Source organism: Accipiter gentilis, chromosome 23 (assembly GCF_929443795.1).
Source record: "Accipiter gentilis chromosome 23, bAccGen1.1, whole genome shotgun sequence".
Classification (NCBI taxonomy): Eukaryota; Metazoa; Chordata; class Aves; order Accipitriformes; family Accipitridae; genus Astur; species Astur gentilis.
The window spans coordinates 8,907,244-8,932,231 of NC_064902.1; the positions used below are offsets into that span (position 1 = coordinate 8,907,244).

At 36.4% G+C, this 24,988-nt stretch overlaps 1 protein-coding gene across 13 annotated transcripts in view; it reads left to right on the plus strand.

Moving 5' to 3' along the window:
- The window catches only part of CACNA1D (calcium voltage-gated channel subunit alpha1 D), a 238,737-nt gene that overhangs the window by 188,538 nt on the left and 25,211 nt on the right, over positions 1-24,988 (plus strand). For 8 of the 13 annotated variants that reach the window (XM_049826575.1, XM_049826566.1, XM_049826567.1 and 5 more), the window contains 10 exons: positions 7,980-8,018; positions 8,437-8,565; positions 9,282-9,347; positions 11,076-11,167; positions 12,491-12,650; positions 13,905-14,032; positions 14,147-14,243; positions 15,846-15,948; positions 17,040-17,141; positions 22,841-22,971. In XM_049826575.1, the coding sequence (XP_049682532.1) occupies positions 7,980-8,018; positions 8,437-8,565; positions 9,282-9,347; positions 11,076-11,167; positions 12,491-12,650; positions 13,905-14,032; positions 14,147-14,243; positions 15,846-15,948; positions 17,040-17,141; positions 22,841-22,971 (1,047 nt within the window). The remainder of the gene's footprint in view (positions 1-7,979; positions 8,019-8,436; positions 8,566-9,281; positions 9,348-11,075; positions 11,168-12,490; positions 12,651-13,904; positions 14,033-14,146; positions 14,244-15,845; positions 15,949-17,039; positions 17,142-22,840; positions 22,972-24,988) is intronic. The other 5 variants (XM_049826573.1, XM_049826578.1, XM_049826569.1 and 2 more) reach the window with 1 other exon arrangement.

Sequence of the window (24,988 nt, forward strand, 5' to 3'; positions counted from 1 at the left end):
GGAGCAGATTTTTAGAAGCTGCCTCTAATTTTTGGGGGGGACTTTTTTTCTTTGGAGTTTTTTTTTGTTGGTTTGGGAGGTTTTTTTGTGTTTTGTTGTTTGTTGGTTTGGGGTTCCCCCCCCCCCCCAGGAAAGTTTGGATTTAGACTTTCAGCTCAAGTATTTACAATTTACCCACTATTTCCATTCACAGTAGTACTGGTGTAGATGAGCATAATATCTGAGGAGTGTAAAAAGACCATTTAGAATAGCTTTCCCTAATAAGTGCAAAATGTACTTGATTGTGAAGAGATTGAAAAATAGCTCAAATGTACTCCGTGACCATAGAAGATGTCCCTGAATTTAATCCCGTATTTAACACTGTATGGACAGTGTTAATTTGACAGCATTACTTGTAACTGATCACTGCTGAACTTTCAGCTGTGAAGAACACTGTTATTTTAGTAATCCACACAGTTGTCTTGGAAATATTCTGGAGATCAAGTAGTGATCTTCAGGAAAAGTACACACCACAGTCAAGAACTAGCACTGTCATTTCTTAGTTTTTCATGCTACACTCACTAGAGAAAAAAGGCTCATCTTTGATGTCTTCTAGTACTGCACTGCAGACTATTTGTGTACTAAGTTTTGTCTGTTTCTGGTCTTTTCCACTTTTTTGTGCTTTGTTTGTGCAAGTCCTTAATGTATTACAGTTTCAATATGTTTCTGGGCTTGATTTCCCATTTTCAACATGAAACAGTGGATACTGCAGAGTGTCCAGGGACATTTCTCAGATTTTTATTAGTTTTCTTGTTTTGATTCTATTGAATTATTCCTACTTTGTTAATTTTTTGTAAATTTCCATAATGCAAATTTGGCATTTTAGAACCTTTTTCTTAATATTTTTTCGGCATTCTGAATTGTGCCATTCCACCTGTACTTTTAACTAACACTGACAGTGATCCTGGGAAATCCACAGCTCTGCTAAGATGCTAACAAGCCTTTGTTTTCAATGGGATTTCAAGCACGATTGAAATGGTACCTGTGAAAATTCCCACTATTGAAACTTCTTAAACTGAGGAAGCTCAGCCTTGCTTGAGGGGTGATCTGAAACAGTGTAAATTGCTAGCACTAATGTAAAATCAGATCTTGTTGCAGTTGTAACTGCACGAGCATAGCCTTCTTAATTGATCAATGTAAAAGAAGACTTGAAAGAATGTGAATACCTAAAGTAATATACTCAAGATGAACTAAACATTCTTACAGGTTTGCATATACCATTGCCTCATGCTGTGGAAACAACTCAGCATCATTCTAATAGTCTAGCTGTGTACATTCAGACTAATTCCAAAGGGCAGCAAGTTCCTCTAGTATCTAACTTTTTTGTATCTGACCCATAGTTTCTCAAGAGAGTGGGTTGGACTTTCTAGTTACCTGTCACCTTGATTACAGTATTAAATCCTGGAAATTAAATGTCATATCTTTATTTTGTTGTTCCTTTTCTTATTTTTTTAACATTTTATAATAATGTATATGGTGCCCTGAGGCTGATTCTTCTGATCCAGTAACCTCCCATTCACATAAAATCCAGGAAATTACTGTGTTTTGAATATTTTTGCTGCCCATGGAAATCCATGTTTAATGTGTTCAGCAATTTACAGGACTGCTCAGGATCCTCAAGGGCTGGATCACTGACCAGCACCAGAAATGAACCGCCTCAGATCAACATATATTTTGGCAATACATTATTTTCTACAATTGTTTTTTTATTTTACTCTGTCATTTAATATCCCTTCCTTTAATCAGTTCTTCTTTTATGAATCTAATTGGTTTTCATGTTCATTTTATTTTTAGAAATTTTTAGAGGCAAGTATATATAAGTAAATATATATATATATATATATAGTATAGCAATAAGAAAAAATTAAAACCACTACTAAAACCTATATAATTACTTTTTGGGGTTTGTGACCTTTTGTTTTAAAAAAATTTCACATGACACGCAAGATCTTGTGTGGTCATAAAAATGGTTCCTCTAAAATTAAAAAAGCAGAGTAGTGATTGTGAGACACAAGAAGTGGTCAGTCCATTCTGGAAGACGGACACATATATAACTTAAGACAATGAGAGTTAAATAAATTGGAAATAAATTCTGAATAAATGAGTAAGTTCTTAAATGGAAATAACAGACAAGTTTCAATATGGCCTGACTGTATAGAAATTATCTTATTTGTCAGCTCAGAAACCATTTGGATGACCAGCACTGGATGACTTAGAGGCATGATCACATTATTACAGTAGTAGTTACAAAGGTTTTAATTCAAATTTTTTATTTAAGTTTCTTTTACCATTCATGTGCTGCCAAAATGTCCAGAAAATAATGGAGAGTTCACTTTCCTCTTCTTTTGTGCAAATGTTTAATGCAGTCCCTTTGGGACTAATTTTATGCTTGAAGTTAAGTAAAATTTGAGTTCTTTGCTGAAATAGGGCTTAAAGGCACAGCATTGATATCTTCCTCCTCAGCCCCTCAGGAAGACCTATTTGTCTTGATTCACCTCTCTAAACATGTGAGGCTTATTCAGTGCTTACACTACTGTAACAACTAACAGTGGTTAGTAACAATGTCATACATCAGAAAAGTCTCTTACAAGACCAGAATTGGATATTCTGCCATTTGGCAAGAAGGAGCACCATTCTTACCATTTCAGCACTATGCAGCGCATAACGTTGACTTGTGAACCGTGGGATACTCTTTTTGTTTACTAGACTGCTAGTGGAGTGTCTACTGGGAGGGCTAGTGCTTATTTTTATATAGTTGCCCACCCACCCAGTAACTGGTGGGACGGCTGATCTTGCTTGTGTGGAGGAGTGGATTAAAAACCTCATATCTACCTCCTGTAAGAGATTCTGGATTCCAATTTTGAACAAAAGCATTGCAAATCAGTTTGAATCCTCATTTATGCATCGGTATCATATGTTAGAACTTACGTTTTGTTGCTAGTAATTGATATTTTTGAATATTGTTAAAACCTTTTGTAGACTTTTGCAAATATATCTTTTTAGGCTGAAGGATAGGTCAGAAAAATACATTCTCATATGGCTTTGCTTTTGTTAGTATGAAGTCTTATCGCAATATAAAATCTATACTACATTGCAATATTTAATTTGGAAATAGAAGTAAATTTCTGAGCTGCTTTCATGAAGGTGTTAATACTAATAATTTATTTATTTTATTGCACAACTGAATATTTATTAGTTATCATAATAATACCCTATGCCATCAACATGTTGGTTATTAACTTAGAGTTTTAAATACGTCTTTTACAAGGGAAAAGATACTTTTAAAATGTACTCTGGGGTTCTTCACATTGATTCAAAATTTTTAGTAAAATATGCATATGTGCATTTGGTTCATGTTGAACAGGGAATAGAGAGAGCACTGATAAGACTATGAAGAAAATTCCTTCCTAGCACATTTGAATTCCAGTAATTATTCTCTGAACAAATCTTGTATGTATATACATACATGCATACGGACACGCATACACTACACATTTCTGAAGATATTTTGGTAACCTGAATGCTTTCCCATATATGTTATTGTCATCATATGTATTTGTCATTCAGATATTTCCTTCTAATCATGATTTCCTTCATAATGATGATTACATCATCATTATGTGTTCATTTGTTTTGGCATGCTCTCATACCCTTTGGCACAACCTGTAAAAAAGAAGCATTTGAACAACACTGTATACTAATATCCACTGATTTTCACCATGTTTGTTTTTTTCTTAAACACAGAGCTACGGTTTGCTTCCAATGCATGACACAATCTGTTTCACACTGTTCACAGTTTTGACATTGAAGCTTTTTTTGGTTAGGATGTTTATTTTGAACTTTTGTTGCAATATGAAGGGTGTAATGAGGAGATACTGTTTAGGAAATGTGCTAAGTTTTCCATAAGCAGCAATAAATACTTGACCAAAAATGGTACCAGGTTGCAAACATTTTAATCAGTGAGTCAGAAATTTAGGTTGATCATCGGTTAATCTTTTTTGAGGGTTGGGATTGTTTGGGGAAGAAAGCTGTTGTGTTGAACTTTGACTAAGAAAAAAGAAAAATCATATGTTACTGCCTATTTGAAGTATTTAAGAATTGGCCTAAAACGACATAGTTATGAAGTGTTTTGCTGAACTAGACTCTCCGTGTAGCTGGCACATGGCTGACAGAAAAGGTAGAATAATTAAGCCAGTCTCTGTCCTCATTTACCTCATCGCAGTGCATCTGTTAGCCAAGCAGTGAGAGCAGAAGCTGTTCATTTATTCTAGCTGTGCCCATTACTAGACTTCTAGCAGTGAACTCAGAAGCCCATCTGTTGTCTTAGGAATCCCATAGTCCCATGGGGCACAAAAAAATTGTGATAATGACCAGCCAGTCCTGAATTGTCTGGGACATGAGCAGTGTTGGAATGATTGGTGGAAGGTGAGGGGAAAGAGAAGGTTGTAGATAGATTGCCTGACCACAGGAAATATTTTCATTCTCGTCAGCAACCATCATCCAAAGAGACACTCTCTGCTCAACCTGCCCCCCCTCAGTCTCAAGTCTATTTAATACTTTCCCTACATACGCACAATGTGCCACCTCCTTACATGTGTACATGTCAAGTAACATTACTGAAGTTGCAAATAAGATTATGTGTTTAGGTAGTACATGTTTTTTCCTTATCTGGAGGTATCAGGAGTTCTCTTTTATTGTCAGTCTGTCCATTATTGTTACTGAAGATTGTGTTATCTTAATCTTAGTTCCCCAGATCTTAGTATTACTTCATCCTGGATGGACATACATAAACGTTAACTAACTTTGTCTCTTAGATGACCATTTCCTTTATAAATAAGTATGAGTAATGTTTTCTTTGTGGTATATCACTGTATTAGCTTCATTAGAATTAGTATTAGTAATATAAACCAAGCTGCTGTATTATCAGAGAGAAATGCCAGAGAGGGTAAGAAATTAGATGCACTCACTTTAAAATGTCAGTACCCCAAACACTTGGCCAATGATGGGCAGAAGTTGAGTATTTTCAGCTCCAATAGAAAAAAAAAATCCTCTGGTATCAGGAGTTCATTTTCATTGTTTATTTCTAGCATCTATCTCCACCTTAGTATTTTTTAGTACGATTTACTTTTTGCGAAGAGGGTGTTTTCCTTTTTCATTCCGGGCCTGCTCTTTCCAGTGTCCATAGTTTATCATCTCTTGCATATGACATTCTAACACTTGCCAGCAGCAGCGGATCAGCCATCAGAAAGAGGCAATTAGGACTGCTTAGTCCAAAGAAGCTAAGAGTGATTTATGAGAGGAGTGTGCATTACACAGTCCTGTGCACACACGAATGTGCATACACAAATACATTAAGTGCCCTTCAGACAAAAAAAAAAAAGTTGAGGATTTTACACTCATCATTCCTGAGCACCTGCAGTAGAACTGTTCACATAGTTTTGGTAATCTGATCTCTGGCTGCATTTTCAAAAATGAGAATTAAGTAATTATTAAGTTAGTCATATGTAGAAAAAGGGTTTTTTACTGACTTTTCCTTTCGTGAGAGTTTTTTCATAACCAAATCATAACGTGTACTCCTAATTTTTTCTTTTGGAAAGCAATTAAATAAAAATCTGTATGACTAAAGTATCCTTTTTCTGTTCTTAGCTATCCCATTACATATTGCTATCCTAATACCTTTCCTAGTTTATTTGGGGCCCAATCCTTCACAGGTGGCAGGAAAAACTCCCAAATGCAAAACCCAGCATTTTACTTCTTTTTTTTTAGAGTCAATTTGTGATGATACTGTAATTTAATCTGTTCCATATCTGTCAAATATTTCATTTAATTTTTGATGATGCAAAATACTGAATGCTAATTAAGTAATTTGCTCGCTGATTAGACAGTGTCAAGCTCAGCATGAGTCAGTCACCAGAGATTAATACAAAATTTCAGGCTTTGTCTGCAGAAGGTATAATGAAACCCTTTTCCCTTAAAAGTTTCAGATAAAACCGATTTTTTTTCTGTACAAAAAATTCAATAGCAATGTGGGTCTGTGTAGAATAGTACAGATCGATGTAGGTAGACAGCTTTGCAAGATTATTCCCACGTTTTATGATATTTTGGCACTTATGAGGTTTGTGATAATGAATTTCTCCTTAATCTATATTTCTATGGGTTTATTTCACATTAATGAAATATGCAGGAATTCCTAATGCAGCAACTGTCTTTCTTTTGGCAGCATATTTTTTTGTGTGTTTTTTTATGAGTGCTTACAAAGCCTAGATGTTACAGCTGATTTTACAAATACTCTATTTACTAAAGTCTAATGAGGGATCTGCATTTTGGTTAATATTAATGCATCAACTTAGTAATAATCCCTTAAACAGTTTTAAAACTCTTTGTTTCAGAAAAATACTGATATCCTGGCAGGGCAGTAATGTATACTTATGTAGATTGCACATAGTTGAACAAACAGTTATTTTAACCTCATTTTCCCCTTGTGATACCTTTATATTAGATATGTTTTGCAAAAAAAGTAATAGACAAATCAATTAGTATTTTAATAAATACAGCTAATGATCTGACTTTAACAAAGTACTACCTATTCTTATGATAGTATGTTTGTGTAATATACTGCCAGTGTTTTCATCAGAATCAGCTCCTCTCTTTTCCCTTCCTTCTCCCCAAGTTTTATCATAGGTAACAGCAATACTGGAGATTTTACTCAGTGAGGCATGGCATTGAGGGTGTCTGATGCATCCACAATGTTTTTGAAGCAGCACTAAGGAGGCATCGTGGTTATTGCCGCTATATGTGACAATTGTTGAAAGGTACACCTTTCAAAGGAGGCTATTTTAGGCAAGAGAGTAAGACCCATCGCTTGGAATCCCATTTGTTCTAGTGCTATAAATGTTTTTAAAGGTGCTTCCATTCAATTTTGGAAGAAGCTGCTGTGAATCTCTCAGTGCACAAACAAGCGTAGACTGTTGGTCCTTTAAGGTTTGCTAGCTGCTTTGCTAGCAAATGTCTGACCATTTTGGATATCGAGACACTTTCTCCAAAGACAGACAGAGGCATTATAAAGAGAGAAGTGAGTTTCTTCTTCACAGGGCATAGAGTTTGGCTCTGTGAACAAGAAGTTGGTGTGTGCCTCTCTCCTCCCTGTAGCTCCTGAGGGTTGTACAGATGTGTTCCAAAAGGGTCAATCAAATCCTGAAGCCCTTTCTCCATGCCTGATCCCATTACACCAGCTCAGGTATATGAGTACTTTGCAGATGGTGAGGGAGTACAAGTATTGCCTTCTCACTTGCTCCTCTATAGGAGGGTTAGCCTTCATGTCATTGTGCTGAAAATGTTTGTCTATCACTTTAGCAGAGTGAAAACCTGTCCTTGTTAAGCGCTGCAATACCCAATGTTCATCACTGAGTTAACTCAAGTGAATTATTTTGCTTTAAGGGAGCTCCTGGTGTAACATAAAACATAATTGCTTGAGTATGGTTAGATTCCAGTGATGGAGTAATTAACCTTCAAAAAGAGCACAGCAGAAAAGGGACCTTGAAAGGCTAGTTTGACCCCAAATCTTTGTTCTTAAGTTCTACTTAAGCTTACTGCTACAATTTCATACAACCTGTGGCAGTTGATGGCTAATTTTGTTTGGCTTACACAGGAGCAGATATTTTATTTTGTATTTGCTTTCCATTGAGTCTTTTAAACATGTTTTATACTAGCAGATTTTAGTATCAGTCAGCCAGCAATTTTTTAATATGTCAGCCAATATGAAATGCTAAAGGGAAAGTTTTAATAAGGATATTAATGTTTTGTTCAGGAAGTATATTGAGTTGAAAAATGTTAATTTACATTTAGAAAGTAAAAATGTCCTTTCTTCTGTTTATGGTTAATCTGATTTTTTTTCAATCTTTTATTTGATTTTAATATTTAATGTTCTTAATTTCTTAAAGCCAAAGCCAACTGAAACAGTCACAACTGATGAGTCTGGGGTAAGATTAGTAAACTGACCCCAGTGGTTTTACCTCTACTTGAGTTTATTCTTTTTACCATGTCTATTTTCCACCAATTTTTTCTGTATTTTTCATAACTGTCTTACTGCAAAGCTGTTATGCAGTGGTTTGCATTCATTGTCAATGTACTATTGAAGTCTACTACAAACAAACCCAATATGATCCTTATTAACAAACCAGAAAACTTGGAAATGCATGTGGTGTGTGAAGCATTTCTACAGGTCCTGTGTTTTTAGCATGTAATTTTTCCTTTCATATCATGCTTATCAAGGTGAAAAGGCCCTCAAGATACATTTTCAAATCTTACCTCTTCCACCTTTGCATTTGATGTTGTTTTTCTGGAAGTGTTGCATGTTTGAGTTTGTATTTGGTTTGACTTCTCCATGATGCTCTTCAGAACTCTGAAGACAGCGCTAGAATCTCCATCACTTTTTTCCGTCTCTTCCGGGTGATGAGGTTGGTGAAGCTGCTTAGCAGAGGAGAAGGAATCAGAACTTTACTGTGGACATTTATTAAGTCATTTCAGGTTAGTAAAATTGATTTAAATTTGCTTTATAATTACAACCATTTATACACCAAATTTTATGGAGCAATACCCTGTAGAGTGCAAAAAACTGATTTCTTTTGAAATTCACGCTATCAATCACGACATATTTAAATATATTTGCATACTAATGCCAAAATAAACTGCAGCAGTTACTTCAGTGAGTCCAAGGGTCATTCTTTGTCATTTAATATTAGCTGTTACCGTGAGATTTCTACGGTACTTTGTAAGAAAATACTTGGTATATCTAAAAGGTTTAGGATAGGTTTGATGCATGACTACAAAAGAGGAATTTAATCTATTTTTTTAATATAAAACTGATTTCATAAGTGTAACAAATAAATATTTGAATCCTTGCTCCTGAAAAATCTAATGAATGTGAAGTTAATGGAAGTTTGTAACTCTATAGAAGGAAGTATCTTTGTGTTGTCAGAATCAGTAATGAAAATAAAATTAAAAACTGCTAAAGATGATTCTTCCCCCTGGATTGCTGGCAGAAATAATTTAAAATATGATGAAGCTTGTGTTCATTGTATGCGGCAAAATATTAAGAATGAAAGGTAATAACATTTTAAGCACTTGCATAGGAAGAAAAACCTTGGAAAAGCCTGTGTTGTACAGAGAAATTATTTTTGTAAATGCAAATTGAAATTATGGTGTGAAATTGTTAAAAGACAATGTACCTGTCCTGTTTCTAGGCTCTGCCTTACGTTGCCCTTCTGATAGCCATGCTGTTCTTCATCTATGCTGTCATTGGAATGCAGGTAATTACAGATTTTTTTTAGCATTAAACAGAAGTACAGTGTTGGCTACTCTGAGACTTGTTTGCTAAAGTGCTTATTGAAACATTCCTTTGATAGTGGTGCTATATTTAAGGCAGAGCTTTCAGAATAACATAAAAATCTTTTTTTGGTAGTCAGAAAATCCGAAAAGATGCAAGAGCTTGGTGTGAGCTAATAGTATCTTGGTTGTTGAAAGGAGCCACTCCTCTTCCATGTACTGTGAAGCTTATTCCTATGCATCAATGTATGACAGAATGCATGGCTTTTTTTACTATAGACTTGTTTTGGGAATCAGGTATTAAAACTCCAGCTTTTTTTTTTTTTTAAATCTTTCCCATATGAAAAGAATAGAACTAGGAAAAGAATCTAGCTAAAGATTTAGGCACAGCTGAGCCTGTGGTTAATCAAGAGCAGGATATATGTACAAGATGTACGAGCACAGAAAGGATTTTGGTAACTTAAAATGTAAAAATATGCTGTTGGAATGAGGGTGCCACTGCTCACACCAGCAGCAGTGCTGTGAGGGCAAAACAGGTTCTCCAGTCTTAACTGGAAATAGCTAGATAAGAGAAACCTGTAAGGAAACTGTTCCTAAAATTCATACTACTGGGCCATCTCTAGTGAGAGGATGGGAAAGCTGTTTGAGAGGGGACTGCACAGGCTGCAGGAAAGTGGCAGATAAAGGCACTGAGCATGGAGCTGTGATTGGGAGTGTGGTTTGAGTTGCATGGTAGTCTCTGTGCCACACATAGGATCTAGTGCCAGAGGAGCATGGCTGGATGACCATCAACACTTTGGCAGATGTTCCTGTTAGGAATCCTGAATTTGGGCTGTGGTTCTCTCTCTCTTTTTTTTCTTTTCTCCCCCCCCCCCCCCCCCCCCCCCCCTTCCTGATAACACCAGTTTTCCTGTCATAAGGCTTTAGGATAGCTCTGCATTTCATAAAACTTTACAGATGTTTTGTTTTGTTCTCGAAGTTGTAACATTCTTCAAATCAGCACTAAGGGAGTTCCTAATTAAATGGGATGAGAAGAAATATGCTATGGAGAGTGGTTTTGCTTCCTGATTCCTTCTCTTCATTATTTATCCAAAAGCAGGTTAATGTCCTTACAGTCCAGCAGCACAGAGCATAATGGTATTAATCTCTCTAAATTAAGTAACAGCCTTCACTGTATTGTAAGAGGATATAAATGTATTATATTGGGGAAAAAGAATGGCCTTGTGGTCAAGGAATTGCGATTTAATTTTGAAGAACAAAACTAATTTCCATCTCTGGCTGAGGCAGGATGCTCAGACTCTCTGTGCTTTGGTTTCCACCTTTGCATTTTTTTCTCTATTCAGATTCAAGGTTTTCAGGACAGCAATTATTTCTTACTGCAAGTATGTACAATATTTAGCGCAGTAGGGCTTTAATATCAATAAAAGACTCTAGGTACTAGTTTAAAACAATATTTTCTCACCTGAAATACAGGAATACGTATTAGTATTATAGTGGTTTATAGATTCCAAAATGAATGATTAAGAATTGTCTTGTACATATGATAAATTTACTGCATCTACATCATTGTCAGGAAAAATCTAAAGAGAGTAAAGGGAGTGTATTTGTGAAAGTGTTTTTCATACATACTGAAGCAAGTTTCGACTGCAAGGCCTACAGCTTCTGACAGTACAGGTCACTAGGATGAAAGTCAAAATACTGTTTTATTGCAGGTATTTGGAAAAGTGGCCATGAGGGACAACAATCAAATAAACAGAAACAACAATTTTCAGACTTTCCCCCAAGCTGTGCTTCTTCTCTTCAGGTGAGTAAACCTTAACTCCTATTTAATGCATCCTATTTCATTGATCTATGAAAAGTATCTGTAGCTCTTGTACCATGGATTTGTTCAAAATGTGTTTGCAAGTGAGAAGCATTTTAGCATAGCAAGGACATACTGTCTATGACTGTATGCTGAGTGTCCATTGACACAGCAGGGTTCTACTCAGGTGATACAGACCTAAACTCATTCCAGCTATTGTGAAACATCTCATTTGTTGAGTAATTGTCTTCAGGTAGAGCCCAAACATAGTCAGTCCTGATATTACTGGGTAGGTGTTGGGAAAGGTGAAAAAGACTGTGTCCTTACTGTAATCTTTAGAAGCACAGCTAGCATGACAGTTTGAAAAAAATGAAAGGTTGTTGCAAAGATAAAGAAATAAACTGTTCTTTACATTTGCTGAAGAGATGACAAGAAGTAGAGGGTGTAACTTGCAGAAGGGAAATATCAGATAAGTAGTAGGCAAAACTTTTTGATGGCAAAGGTAGCTAAATCTTGATGTAGGAGGATTATGGAATCTCCATCACTAGAGAGCTTAAGAAGAGGGTAAACATCTGCCAGGAGTGCTTCAAAATGTCCTGGAGCAAGGAGAGGGAATGACATGGAACAGGGATGCCTCTAAAGGTGACAACCATGAGAGCTCTCTTGCCTGTGATTCCGTAACCCCACTTGGCTCCTCTGCATTGTTACTAACCTGGTTGGCAAAACTGGCAGGTCTATCTGAGACCAAGGGCATCACCCAACGAGTTCTAAGTCACTTTATGCATGTAAAGACTTTCGCCTTTGAAAGTAGGTAATGAAAAAATGTCATCAATATGTAGCTGTCTTTTAAATATTTGAAATCATGGCTCTGTACACAGGCATTACCCAACTATGCAAAAAATGCAATAGCAGAAGTTAGAGAAGCATTTCTTCAACCGTGCTGAGGAAAAGGCAGTTCATCTTTTACAAATAGATACTTTCCACTTTTATGACAGGTTTTCCTACATAACACCGCTTTTGTACACAGGAGCTCCACTGCAACAAGTAACTTGTAAATCACAGGTTGGGGTTCAAATTTTTACATGCAAGCCTTTATGGTGCATTAGTCTACCTCATAAAATGTGTCTGCAACGTCAGATCTATGCTTATCATTTCTGAAACGTGCTTTGTATTTTGTTAATTAGTTCCTGCTCTGAAAAGTTCATGATCTGCCTTCACATTTGTGCTTCTACAGCTCCAAGCATTTTGTCAAACCTTAACAAATTAGTACATCTTTAATATAGTTTGATCAAATAATGCTTAATTTATCTTTGTGACCTTATGAAGGTGTGCAACTGGAGAAGCCTGGCAGGAAATCATGCTGGCATGTTTGCCTGGAAAACGCTGTGATCCAGAATCTGATTATAATCCAGGGGAAGAATACACATGTGGAAGCAATTTTGCCATCATTTATTTTATCAGTTTTTACATGCTTTGTGCATTTTTGGTGAGTCTAGCTTGTGCTTATTAACAGAAATAAGCTTTGGCATTTTTATATTCTTCTGAACTAAGAGAGTAGTGGTTTCAGAGAACAGCTGAAAACCCCATATAAAAAATATTTTTGCAAGGTTATGTTTTTCTGTAAAAAGTTAGAAATTCTGTATCTTATGCTAATTTTTACAGAGAGGGTGGTGAAACAGTGGACCAGGTTGCCCAGAGAGGTGGGTAGATTCCCCATCCCTGGAAACATTCCAGGTCAGGTTGGATGGGGCTCTGAGCAACCTGATCTAGTTGAAGATGTCCCTGCTCATTGCACAGAGGTTGGACTAGCTGACCTTTAAAAGTCTCTTCCAACCCAAACTATTCTATGATGCTAAATTCTCACGTGCAAGATGTTCTTCCCACTACGTGTATGCAGGAGTGGTTGGTTGCACATGAGAAAGCTAACAGTCTTTTCATCAGCTATTATTTCATGCATTTCTCAATAGTATCATTAAATATTCATTAACAATAAAGCTGCAATTCCTTTGACTTACTAGTAATGCTATTTGTATTATTTAAACTTAGCAGAATTTGGATTTGTGTCTCTACAAGTGTGCTCAAACTGTGGCACATGAGATGTGAACGATAACCTTTCTCCCTAATCCATGGCATGATGGATTATTTGCTCTAAAATAAACTTTGAAATATGTTTTTCCTCATTGCAGGTGTGTGGTCTAAGCTGGTTGATTTGTTCTATTCACAGTACTGTCTCCTTGCAAAAGGAGAGTGGTTGGACAGAATTCTGTGAACTAATGTAAACATACATGTTCTGCTGTTCTGTATCATCATCTGTGTTAACAACACATGCAGAAATCTTATTGTCATGACATTGAATCCTATTAATACAAAAGCTGTTTCCTGAGATCTACACTGTGTCAAATACATGTATTGGATCCATTCTTCAATTTGATGTAGTGGGATCTGGCAAATCCAGGAAGAGAAACAAAACCATGTTACAGCCTATGTCAAAGACTGAGTACTCTAAGATAGAATCACGCTCTTGTCATACCATTACTTGATAGAGTTCCAGTTAGTCAGTTGAATGGTTAGCAAGTATTTTCTGGGGTATTTGATGATATTTGCCAAAAATCATCATTTATGAGATCAATTTATTTGTTTGAATTCTTAACCTGCTACCTTATAAAACTATTTTATTTATTGAATATTTTTTTAAAATTTCAAAATAATTAAGGCAGATTGTTCTTAATTACTTTTTTAGATTATAAACTTATTTGTGGCTGTCATTATGGATAATTTTGATTATTTGACACGTGACTGGTCTATTCTGGGTCCCCATCATTTGGATGAGTTCAAAAGGATATGGTCAGAATATGACCCTGAAGCAAAGTAAGTTAGATCATTTCTCTGATAAGATTTATCTGGTAAAATCAATAAAAGGAGAGCATAGTATATTTTTGGGGAATGGTTGTACGTTTGGTAACTGATATCTGTTGATTCTAGGGGAAGGATAAAGCATCTTGATGTGGTTACGTTACTGAGACGCATTCAGCCACCACTTGGTTTTGGCAAATTATGCCCTCACCGAGTGGCCTGCAAGGTAGGTTTTACCCTATTTTCTTTCTAGGTTTCTCTCACGGTTCAGTCATTCATTCAATTCTGCCCCACGTGTCACGTATGCACAGTAATCTTCTGCTCACAAGGACTTCTTCACTCTTGAGTTTTCCAGGTTTTTTGCAGGCTTAACTTAAACCAGCAAAAACAGTGTCATTTCTTTGTGTATTCATTTGAGTAGTTACCACCAATGTAAAATTCTTCACCGAGCATCAGATTGAAAGGGGTCAGTCTGTAAATCTATAATTAGTCTGTTACTGTCACCTATGTGAACTACCTCATCCCAGCATTTCTGGTGATGCTGTATCGCATATAAGACTACTTCAGCCCAGCGATACTTCTGATTTCAGTCCTAGGGAGAAAAGGGTGGTAGTTTACTAATTGACAATTAAGTTCTGATACGGTACTTTTACAGTCATATTGATGAGAAGTTTGCTGCACATAAAACACAGAAATGAGATTGAAGAGTGGGGACAAGTGCCAGATGATAAACCGAGCTGAAGTGAATAACGATGTGTAATACAATATGTAGTAGTGAGTGAGAAGACTGAAAATTAAAGGGAATTTAAAATTATGTAGAATTTTTCAGGCACTATGTGTAATTTAGATGAGGGTTAATTGCATTTTAATATAAAAGCTGAGAAACAACACAAAGGAGATGAATAATTACTACGTTATCTGAGGACTTCAGAACTATGGATATTGTGGTTTTAGCAATTTCAGCAGGAATAAGATCAAGCCTTTTAATTAAAGGATTGTTGCAACAGCTCTGTCATTTCTATTTCTTCTATATCTGTTTTATAAATAGGTAAATTGATGTATAAAACACTGGATTCAAATGGAATGCTACAAGGCATACTTAAAGCAAACCTATATCTATACATTAAGATAAATTATGCAAATGAGTAATGCTTTTAAACTAGAATAGAAGAAAATCCAAGTCAGACATTAGGAAAAGATTTTGATAGATTAAATAGTGTTCTTCTGACAGACAGGGCCACAGCATTACTGCTTTAAAAACTGAACACTAATGCAGAGATGGACTAATCCAAAGAGGATAGCCCCTTTCACGCTAATTCATTGTAGACAGCGTAAGAGATGCATGGCATCACTGAAGAGTTACCTGAGAAATGAGTCAGCTTATACAAGACAGACCTGGTGTTGTGGTTCTTCATGGAGCATGAGGCTGGAGGAACCCATGGGAAACCTGGAACATGACTGCAACTGGAGTGCATGCTCTTAAATAACTGCATTTGTCCTTAATACTTGCATGGTGTGACTTATAGTCATAGCCAAGGACTGGGTTTCAATGTTTGCAAATTAACTCAATAAGTAGCTCATGAAAACTACTGGACAGTTTTAGCTTTTGTATAGGCATGCATGTGATTGATATCAGAAAGAAGCGATGTTGGGTGGTTGTTATAAGCGGCTAGGATGAAAGATTCAACTTTTTTTTTGAAGACTTATATAATTTTTATGCCTCTCAGTGGATATTATTCTTTGAATACGTCAGCTTCTCAGACATGAACATTAGGAGTTGTTTTTTCAAACAAAGCCGCATCAAAATTTTTCCTTTTCTCATTTACAGAGGTTAGTAGCAATGAATATGCCACTGAACAGTGATGGAACCGTCATGTTCAATGCTACTTTGTTTGCTTTGGTTAGGACTGCTCTAAAGATAAAAACAGAAGGTAAGGTTCTTAGCTGTAAAGGTTTTACTGCACTTGTCAGAAAGTACAATGAGGAAAAGTTACAATTTACTTTATTGATTTTGTTGGACATAAAGCCTTAGTCTCACTGGATTTGGTTTGCCTTTGGATCATGGGTTGTATTCACTGTTGCTGGGATTGATTTGCTAGAAAATGAAAGGAAAGGGATAGTGAGGCCAGAGCCCAAGAAATCTCAGAAATTATTATATGCTTTTATCTGGTCAGATAAAAACATGTAGCCATGGCATAACAGGAGTTCTACTGCAAGGGATGAATGAGTTCCCCTTTCTGTCCAACTAAGATGCTCCTTCCTCACTACTCTTTAACTTGGTGCCTTGGATCCCACATTGGTGCAACTGCAACTTTTGCACCCTTGAAAGCAACATCCCCAGTTTGGTCGAGGCCAGTTCTGACTGGGTTGAATGGATTTCGGTCACTTGCATCAAAGAGGGAAAAGTTTTAAAAAATAGTGGTATGTTTCGAAGAATTTTCTCGCTATTTTCATTATTTTACAATCTTTTTCTACTTTCTGTTCTGTGTCTTGCTGTTCTCAGCATAATTTGAGTTCCACTGCCAATAACAAACTGGTGAGATTAAGCCCCCTCAGGCATCGCTGTGGTTTAGGTGAGCAGGACATGAAAAACCGCTCAGTAGTCAGTTGCCTGAACTTTCAAGCCTGTACAACTGAGTAATTACTATGATTAAACAAATAAAGTCTCAGCTTTGGATCAAGAAAGAAGTGGCTTGTAAAGAGCAAGTCATCACTTTCCGCACAATTTAAGCAGAAGGTGTTAAGCAGTGCTGGAGTAGAGCCAAGATCTGTAAATTACGGTTGGCCTCTGCAGTACTCTAGAGACTGATTTGAAAGCCCCAGGAGCTCACTGTCTTCTACGCTTTCTTCTCCTTTGTTGTTGTAGTATTGTTACCTGCTACTTCATGTAGCTTAGGCTTGCTGCAAAGAATCTCTATCACAGTCTTTATTTGTATACAGCTAATTAACACCCAAAGGATCATTCATTGCAGCTGGTTGAAACATAATTGCCATCTTCCATTTTTCTATTTCGTTACCACAGGTAACCTAGAGCAAGCAAATGAAGAACTTAGAGCAGTTATAAAGAAAATATGGAAGAAAACAAGCATGAAATTACTTGACCAAGTTGTCCCTCCAGCTGGCGGTCAGTCTGATAAACTTTGCAATATGCTATTCTCTGCGCATTTTGGTCTTTCTAGATTGTTAGGAACCAAAGAAATACAATTACTAAATTTTGCAATTATAACGTCATTAAAGGACAACAAACAATAATAACAACAACATAAATATTGAGAAAATTATATCCTGTTACACTAGATGATACATACAGGACTTATAAGTACAACTTCCTTAGATCAAAAAGAAAGAGAGGAAAATGTTATGCTTATTTTCTTGCTTGAAAAAAATACTTTATGAGACCTAAACCTAGTCTTGATTTCAAATCGTTCAGCAAAATAAACTAAACTTAGTTTGATTTCAATGCATTGAGCAAAATAACATGTTTTGTACTAATTAAGCTTGACAATGTACACTACATTATAGCTTATATCCTTGTACGTGTTGAACGCTTCTGGGAAAAAATTAATTGCCAGCTTAAAAATATATATTTTTTTTCTAAATTAATAAAGCAAGAGGCTAAATTATCTCAGTTACACTAGTTTAAACCAGAGCAGTTCCGTAGTCGACAGATAATGGAAATGGTTGAGTTAATGCCTGAGATATGAATATGGCCCATGCAAAGAGATACCTAAATTCTAACGACACCAATACGTTTGCGAGAACTACAAGGCACGTATATTAGGTGTTGCTACGTGCTGGAAAATGACACGTCAAATATTTGTTATATCTCTCTTTTTAAATATATATATTCTGATATATATATTTAGCCTTTTTCGATATACGCATTTTTATTAATATGCTGTAGTGTAGGTCTAGGTGACTGTTTCTTACTTGCTTTTTCAAGTTTTAAAGGTGCAGGATCTGTCGCGCTGTCACCCACGCCCAGGATGTATTGATCTAGACATCCAATACAGAGATCCATTGTAATCCTCTGGTATTTCTTGTAGTTTATTGTACTTTTATAGTGTTACGGCAGCTTTCGAGACTGATCAGGCTCAGGTTTGGAAGCAGACTCAAGATCCCAGGCCCGATGGTGGTGGTGGAGGCTGATCCCTTTCTGAAGGTGACACTCGCAGTCTCTAGGGGAGGAAGAGCATGCTGGCTGCACTGCTGTTCAGCATGACCCAAGAAGCAGCATTAGCTTTGTCGCTGGAGGGAGCCACTTGCTGTTGGTGTGGTGGCTGCCAGATGAGAGTGGGGATGAAGGCGAAACCCGAGCAAATTTGACTTTCCAAAGGGGAACTGATACTGCACATTTAAAACAACTTTTTGTGTTCTACTCTGTCGTTTTTAGCCTTACACCTAAGTGCTTGCATGGCATTGATGAATTGCTTTGTTATTGTTGTAACTATGTGCTTGAGCTTTTTCTGCAGCCTCTGTTCCTTTCAACTATGAGTCTTTCCGAATATTCTGAAGCAATTCTGTTTTAGGGTGGTGGCATGGAATTAGTGTTGCCTCTTGCCAACTTTATTCCCCTACATTTTTTTATTGAAATAGAGATGCATGCTTCAGAATAGCGAGCTGTGCCTGCCTAAATCAATCTGACAAAGAATCTGTAGAGATTACATTCCTAGAACTAATCTTACAAAGTAACTGACTGTTAACTTCGGCTTCATTTCATTGCTGAATATAAGCTGTATATTTATTTTCAGCTATACTAAAATTCATTGCTAATATTTATTCTGCAAATGTAGCTCTTCAGTGTAGCTAGAAGGCTGAAAACCTGGATCACTGCTCAATTGCTAGGAAGCAGTATGACTTCTACAACCCAGTATAAATAAGAACAATGTTGGGAAGTCCTGAAGATTCATGAATTTTCGATTTCAGTTTGGTTTGTTTCTCTGTGGACCTTGTTACGACTTACCTGAACATTGAAAATATTGTAACCCACCTAGAAGAAAGAGGAATACAGCTCTTTTGCATTCATATGCCACAGGAGTGTAAAATAGCTTAGTATACAGTAGAAATTGGTTTCTATTGATGCTTAATATTCAATAGAAAATTGTATATGACAATAACACCAGTCACAGCTGATAATAACAATTTGGTAGGAGACAGAAGATCTTCTTCAATATAAATCAACAAAGCATCCAAATTCAATACCTTGAAATCACTTGCACTTGAAAGTATTGAGCGGTCTCATTTATAACGTTTTTCTCCAGTATTACTTTTGCTGGTATTATGGAATGCTAGATACTTCCTCATGACCATGCCTCCAGAACACAAAGAGCAATTATTTGCAGAGCAGAATGAAAATAATCAGTATAGCTTTTTTTTTTTTTTCTCCCTGAATTATAAATAGATGCACTAGAAATGGACAGTTAGTTAATTCTTGGTACTGGTTAAATTATTCATTACTGTAACTTAATTAAACTGTTCATAGTTAGCAACACTTTTTCAATACAGAAAAATGAAACTGCTTTGCAAAACCATAGGATGTCAGCCAAATGCCTGAATGTATGAATGAGTTAACATTCTTAGGAAACCAGCGAGTAAGAGAAATACAAACAACTCACTCAAGATTCACCTGTGTTCTCTAAACTCCCCAGTCCCCTGCAAGCCCATTTAATCCTGCCTAATACTTCTTGCCCTCTTCCAAAAAAATTCCTACTGAAATGATTCCTTTTGCTGTCACTAACTGTAATTATAGATTTGTCTATTCTGTGGTCAGTTATGCTTAGCTGCCTCCCTATACCTGTCCATATCTGGCTATATGTGTGTTACCCAAAAAACAAAGTCAAGGATGGCTCCCCTTGGCCAGGCTTCAGTTCTTGTGTGCACGTGTCTGCAGTACGACTGACTGTGCCTGTGAAATACACATGCACCTTGTTCCTACATATAGACTTTGGCATGCACAATTCAGCAAACTGGTAATGCGTTCATCTAATAGGCTTATAAAAAGTTGGTGCATGTCCAGAGTGATCAATAAGGGCCCTTAATTTCTTCATACTGGGATTTCACAGGTACTGTCATCTCAGGTACTGTCAGTAGTCATGCAGTGTCATAGCCTGAGTTGAGACATGCTCTAAGTGCAACCCATAGTAGTATCTGTTATATCAAGTCTGTTACTTCTATGTGCTTGTTCTTTCTAGGAGCCATTTGCTATATCACTTTCTTAAAAGCTCTGTTCAAATACTTGAAACAATATAGTATAAAGGATGGGGAAAAGCTTATCTGGGCAGTTTGACCAAGGCTATGTTGCAGATCAATGGATTCAGCTAAACTAAGGAAGGCAAGTTTAGATTAGATGCTTTATAAGAGATCTCTTCCTAATACAAAACACCATTAGTCTCCTGAGGGGCTGCCAAGGGAGAGTACAGATGAACATCAAAGCAAATGTTCACAAAAAGTTGAGAAATTAGATTTGTAGAGTCAATTAAAAAGCTTTTTACTGCTGAGACTGAATCTGTAGACTGGAGAGCTTTTCTTGTAAGCTATGGAGTTCCTCCTGTTTCCTAGTGGGAACTGGGGGGGGACTCAGACCTTTGAAGAGATGTCAGTATTTGGCAGAGCAGGCTCTTTAATGTGCTAAGATATTTCCTTCAACAGACTGGTCTCCCAACCAAGATATTTTAAAGCAATTATTATAATTATTTTTGCTTTGATACATTTAAAGACAAATAAAACACTTGGGAGAATACATCCCTGGTGCATTTTTACTGAAGTTAAAGCCTGTCGTACTTTCTCACGTGTATACAGCCCGTTTCAGACATTACAATGAAAGGAACTTATTTTGAATTGTAGAGAATTCATTTTGAGATAAATGTCACAGAAACAAAAATTAATTTAAACGGTATTGTACATGGATTGGATTTCCCCATCCTTTTCATCGATATGAAAACAAGTCACAAAAAGAAGAAAGTTAATTAAATTTAAATTAGTAAAAGCTGTCATATTACAGGTAAAAATACTATTTGAAATACTATCATTAGTGAGATACATTGGGACATATTATTATTGATAAAAGGAAGACACAAGGAGACTCTGTTTTAATCAAATGTTAATGTATGACGTTACAGTTTGTGACCATCGATTCAAGAATTTGCCTGACAATCAGAGAAAAAGCTTGCTTAACAGAATGTGTTCATGTGTAAAAAAACCACCCACAAAACAAAACAAAAAACCCAAACCCAAGCCTATCCTAAAGCTCCATTAGAGAGTTAAAATATGGAGAAAACAAATCACATAGCACTGAAAAAAAAAATAAAAATCCATACTTTCTAACAAAGATGTGTTAAAATGTGTCTGGGCAGATTAGATTTTCTGTGTTTAGTCAAGTCACAACTGTACAGAGTAACCGAGATCCTGGGATGTGTTAAGCACCCGTCTGTCCCAGCAAGGACAACTGGAATGACAGGAACTCACTGCCCACCGGGATGTGGGACCTAACAGTGAGGGAACTTTGATGCCTAAAACACACCAGCCCTCCTTTATGCATGGCAGTAGCCAACTAGCAACCATGTTGCAAATAGCTATCTCAAGATACTGAAACAAATTGAGAGATCAGGCAACACAGCAGAAAGGGGAATAGCTAACTTCACGCCAGATACCTCTAGGGGAAAAAAGTGTGTGAAAACAAAAGCAATGTTTTTGAATAGAAAACTATTCCTAGTTTTCTGGCAAGCGTTACTCATCAAGAGATCAAACTTGCACAGCTGAATGATTCCATGGGACTCATAAAGCAGGCACATACATTCTTAACATGCTACGAACCAGGCGATTTCGATATCCTCATAAGATACCTGCCTTTGAACTTTGAAAACTTTGAAACTTGGATTTTGTTCACAACAGTGACTCTGTAAAAATGTTAGGTTTTACTGTACTTGCTGTTTGATTATCTTTTGAATTGCACTAAATAAACTGATGGAAGTTATTTTCATTTCTATCAGCATTGCAGAGCTGATACAATACAATAATGTGGGAAAGTGCCATGTTGTTTCATATTTACTATTATCATCACCACCCATCTAGAAGGTGGCTAAGGACCACATCTTCACTTAAACAAGAGCCTCATAGAACATATGTGACATTGTAACCACTGTGGGATTTCCTCAGAGGCTAGAATCTGTCTTATTGGGTGACAATAAGATAGCAGAAGATACAGCCCAACATGAGCATCTGGGACACAAACAAAATTCAAACTGGAAGATGCTCGGGTATTACAGTGAGGGCATGACATCAATAAAAAAATGTCCATAGCAAAGCAGGACTGTAAAGATGTCACAGTCCTTATGCAATCAGAACAGTGCTATATTGATAGACTGACTAAGCAAATTTGGTTTAGTAGTGAAAAAAAAAAAGATGTTGTAAGCTTTTTTTTTTTTTATAGAGTCACTCTTATGAACAGAAGTGTATGTAAGTCATAGTAGCTTTTATTTTAATCCATTTATTACAAGTAACTAACGCCAGTCTTTCAGCTTCTATGCATATACAAACGTTTGTGGTCTTGTTAGACATTTACATGAACTTACTTAGAAGTACATGAGACTTGGTAAAATATTGTGTTTTCTTCTTTCTTTATTAAGGGTGAGTTCACTTAACTGACTGAGCCTAAACTGCTTGCTAAAACATTGCTTTTAAGCTAGTTACAGGTTCCATTGTTGTAAGCTGAAAGCATAGTACGTATTGCACCCATCACGTTTTTCCCCCCAAATCAGATATGAGTGTACAGGCTATTGATAAATGTGCTGACTTGGGAGAGATCTGTCTGGTCTGTTCATTTAGATGATGAGGTAACCGTGGGGAAGTTCTATGCCACCTTCCTGATACAGGACTACTTTAGGAAATTCAAGAAACGCAAAGAACAAGGACTGGTGGGGAAATATCCTGCGAAGAATACCACGATTGCTCTGCAGGTGATTTTGTTTTACATTTTTAACTAACCATTTTGTGAGCTTACTTGAAATAGCAGGTAGATGAATATTGATGATTGTGCAGTGCTACAAGGATTTTATTTAGCTGGGACACTTTTGGCCCTTATTCATCAGAAAAGTAAAACATAATCCTGCTATTCTGTCTATAACAAGGTAAGTGCAAAAAGTTATTCTCTGTGGATTACTCAAACAGTAGCAACGGTTATAAAATTTCTTAGCAAGTCTAGTTGATACATCCATAGTCTAAAGTTGCTGATGTAAAATCAGATGAATGAAGTTCTGAGATATCATTTCCATTCTTTGTTTTGCTTTAACTATTTAATTCTTTGTGTTCCTTCCTACAATGCTATAAGCCAGTTCTCGGGTAACTTCCTAATATGCATTACCTCATAGTACAGAGGTTTTGATGTGGTAACATTTTTCTTCTTAATTCTCACTGTTCTTTTTCATTTCCACTTATGATTACTGGAGAAATACCTTCCTATCAGTATTTTTTAATGTTTGCAAATTTAAAACTTCACATTCATTGATTTCTTTTATAGGAAGTAACATTAGCATACTACATTAATGTCATATACTTCTGTCTGTCTCTTAAAACAAGCTATCAAATGGAAACCAGGACAATAGATTTGGCCATCTGTCTCTCAACAGGCCTGCAGCAAGCAGTCTATAGAGTATATGTGATCTAAAGAGTATGTTCTGAAAACTTCTGTCCAGTGATAGCCTTTGTATTATGAACTTTGAAACAGGCAAATGGAAGGCTGTCCTCAGATAATTCCAGACATCATACACTGCACCATTTTTATTGAATTGCAACTTTCTGAATTTCAGTAAATGCTGAGTAGATTCCTACAAACTATGAAGATATTTGATGTTTCTGACAGCTTTTTATTCTGATGCCAAAATTTAGGAATATGTTGTGAAAAACACTCTCTAAAAAGGGAGGAATGTGTTAATCTCATTCAGATCCTGTTTTCTTTGTTAAAAATCCTGCTGATTTGTACTTTGATCTAGCAGAATTATTTTTGCTGTCTTAAGCAGGTAATTTGTTTCATTCCTATTTCCTAAGAAGGTCTCTGCTGGCAGCTCTGACACACATTCTGTTCCCAGTCACCATTAGCATAAGAAATGCAACAGGCAGAGAAAGATTCATCACAATTCTTGCTATTGATGTGTGAGCACATTGCTTGCTTACTGCAAGTTTATACTTACAGTATAAACTATATTTGCATATCATGAGAGAAGAGAAAATTTTGGGGAATGGAAGAGAGAAAAAGCCTGGAAACAGTTGAGAGAGGGAAGTGAAAGACATTGGATTTTTAGGAAGGACTTTGCAGACTTCTTCATTTCAAAAGCATTTGAGCAAAAGGAGCTCAAAGTTAGTTTTAAGCCACAGTATTATGGTTTTCCACTTGTGTTTTCAAAGTTGCACACATAACAATATAGAAACAAACACTTGAGTTTCCAAATGTGAGTGTGCTCTGTTGTTTATTGCCAGATTACACTTCCTGTTCAATAGCAAAGACAGAGGGCAAGATGAAACTGGAAAGAATTAGTTCTTCTTCTGTCTTTAGACAAATACTTCTCAATTCAGAACAGCTAAAAAAATGACCATTAATCTCTGCTAGGAACCTACAAAGGCTGATGGGGTTCAAGGCATGGCACTTATGTTTCTGCTGATTAAAACAATGCTCCTGTGGTACTAAAATAATGCAGACTGGTAGGTGGGAAGGTTCCTTCTTCCTTTCTCCCCATTTTCCTCTGTTCTACTTTTGTCTTTCAAACAATTCATTGGTAACTCACCTTGATTTATGAAATAAAAGTGGAAATGCCATTTCAAAGAAACCTGAAACCTATGGTTAGGAAAAAGCACTGTCTCATGGGCTTTCAGTCCAGCATATAAAGGCATAACATAATTCAATATGGGAGGCAAGTCAAGTTCAAAGTCAAAACGCCATGTTTGTTAGAATAACTAATTATATAGGCATACAGGTTTAAA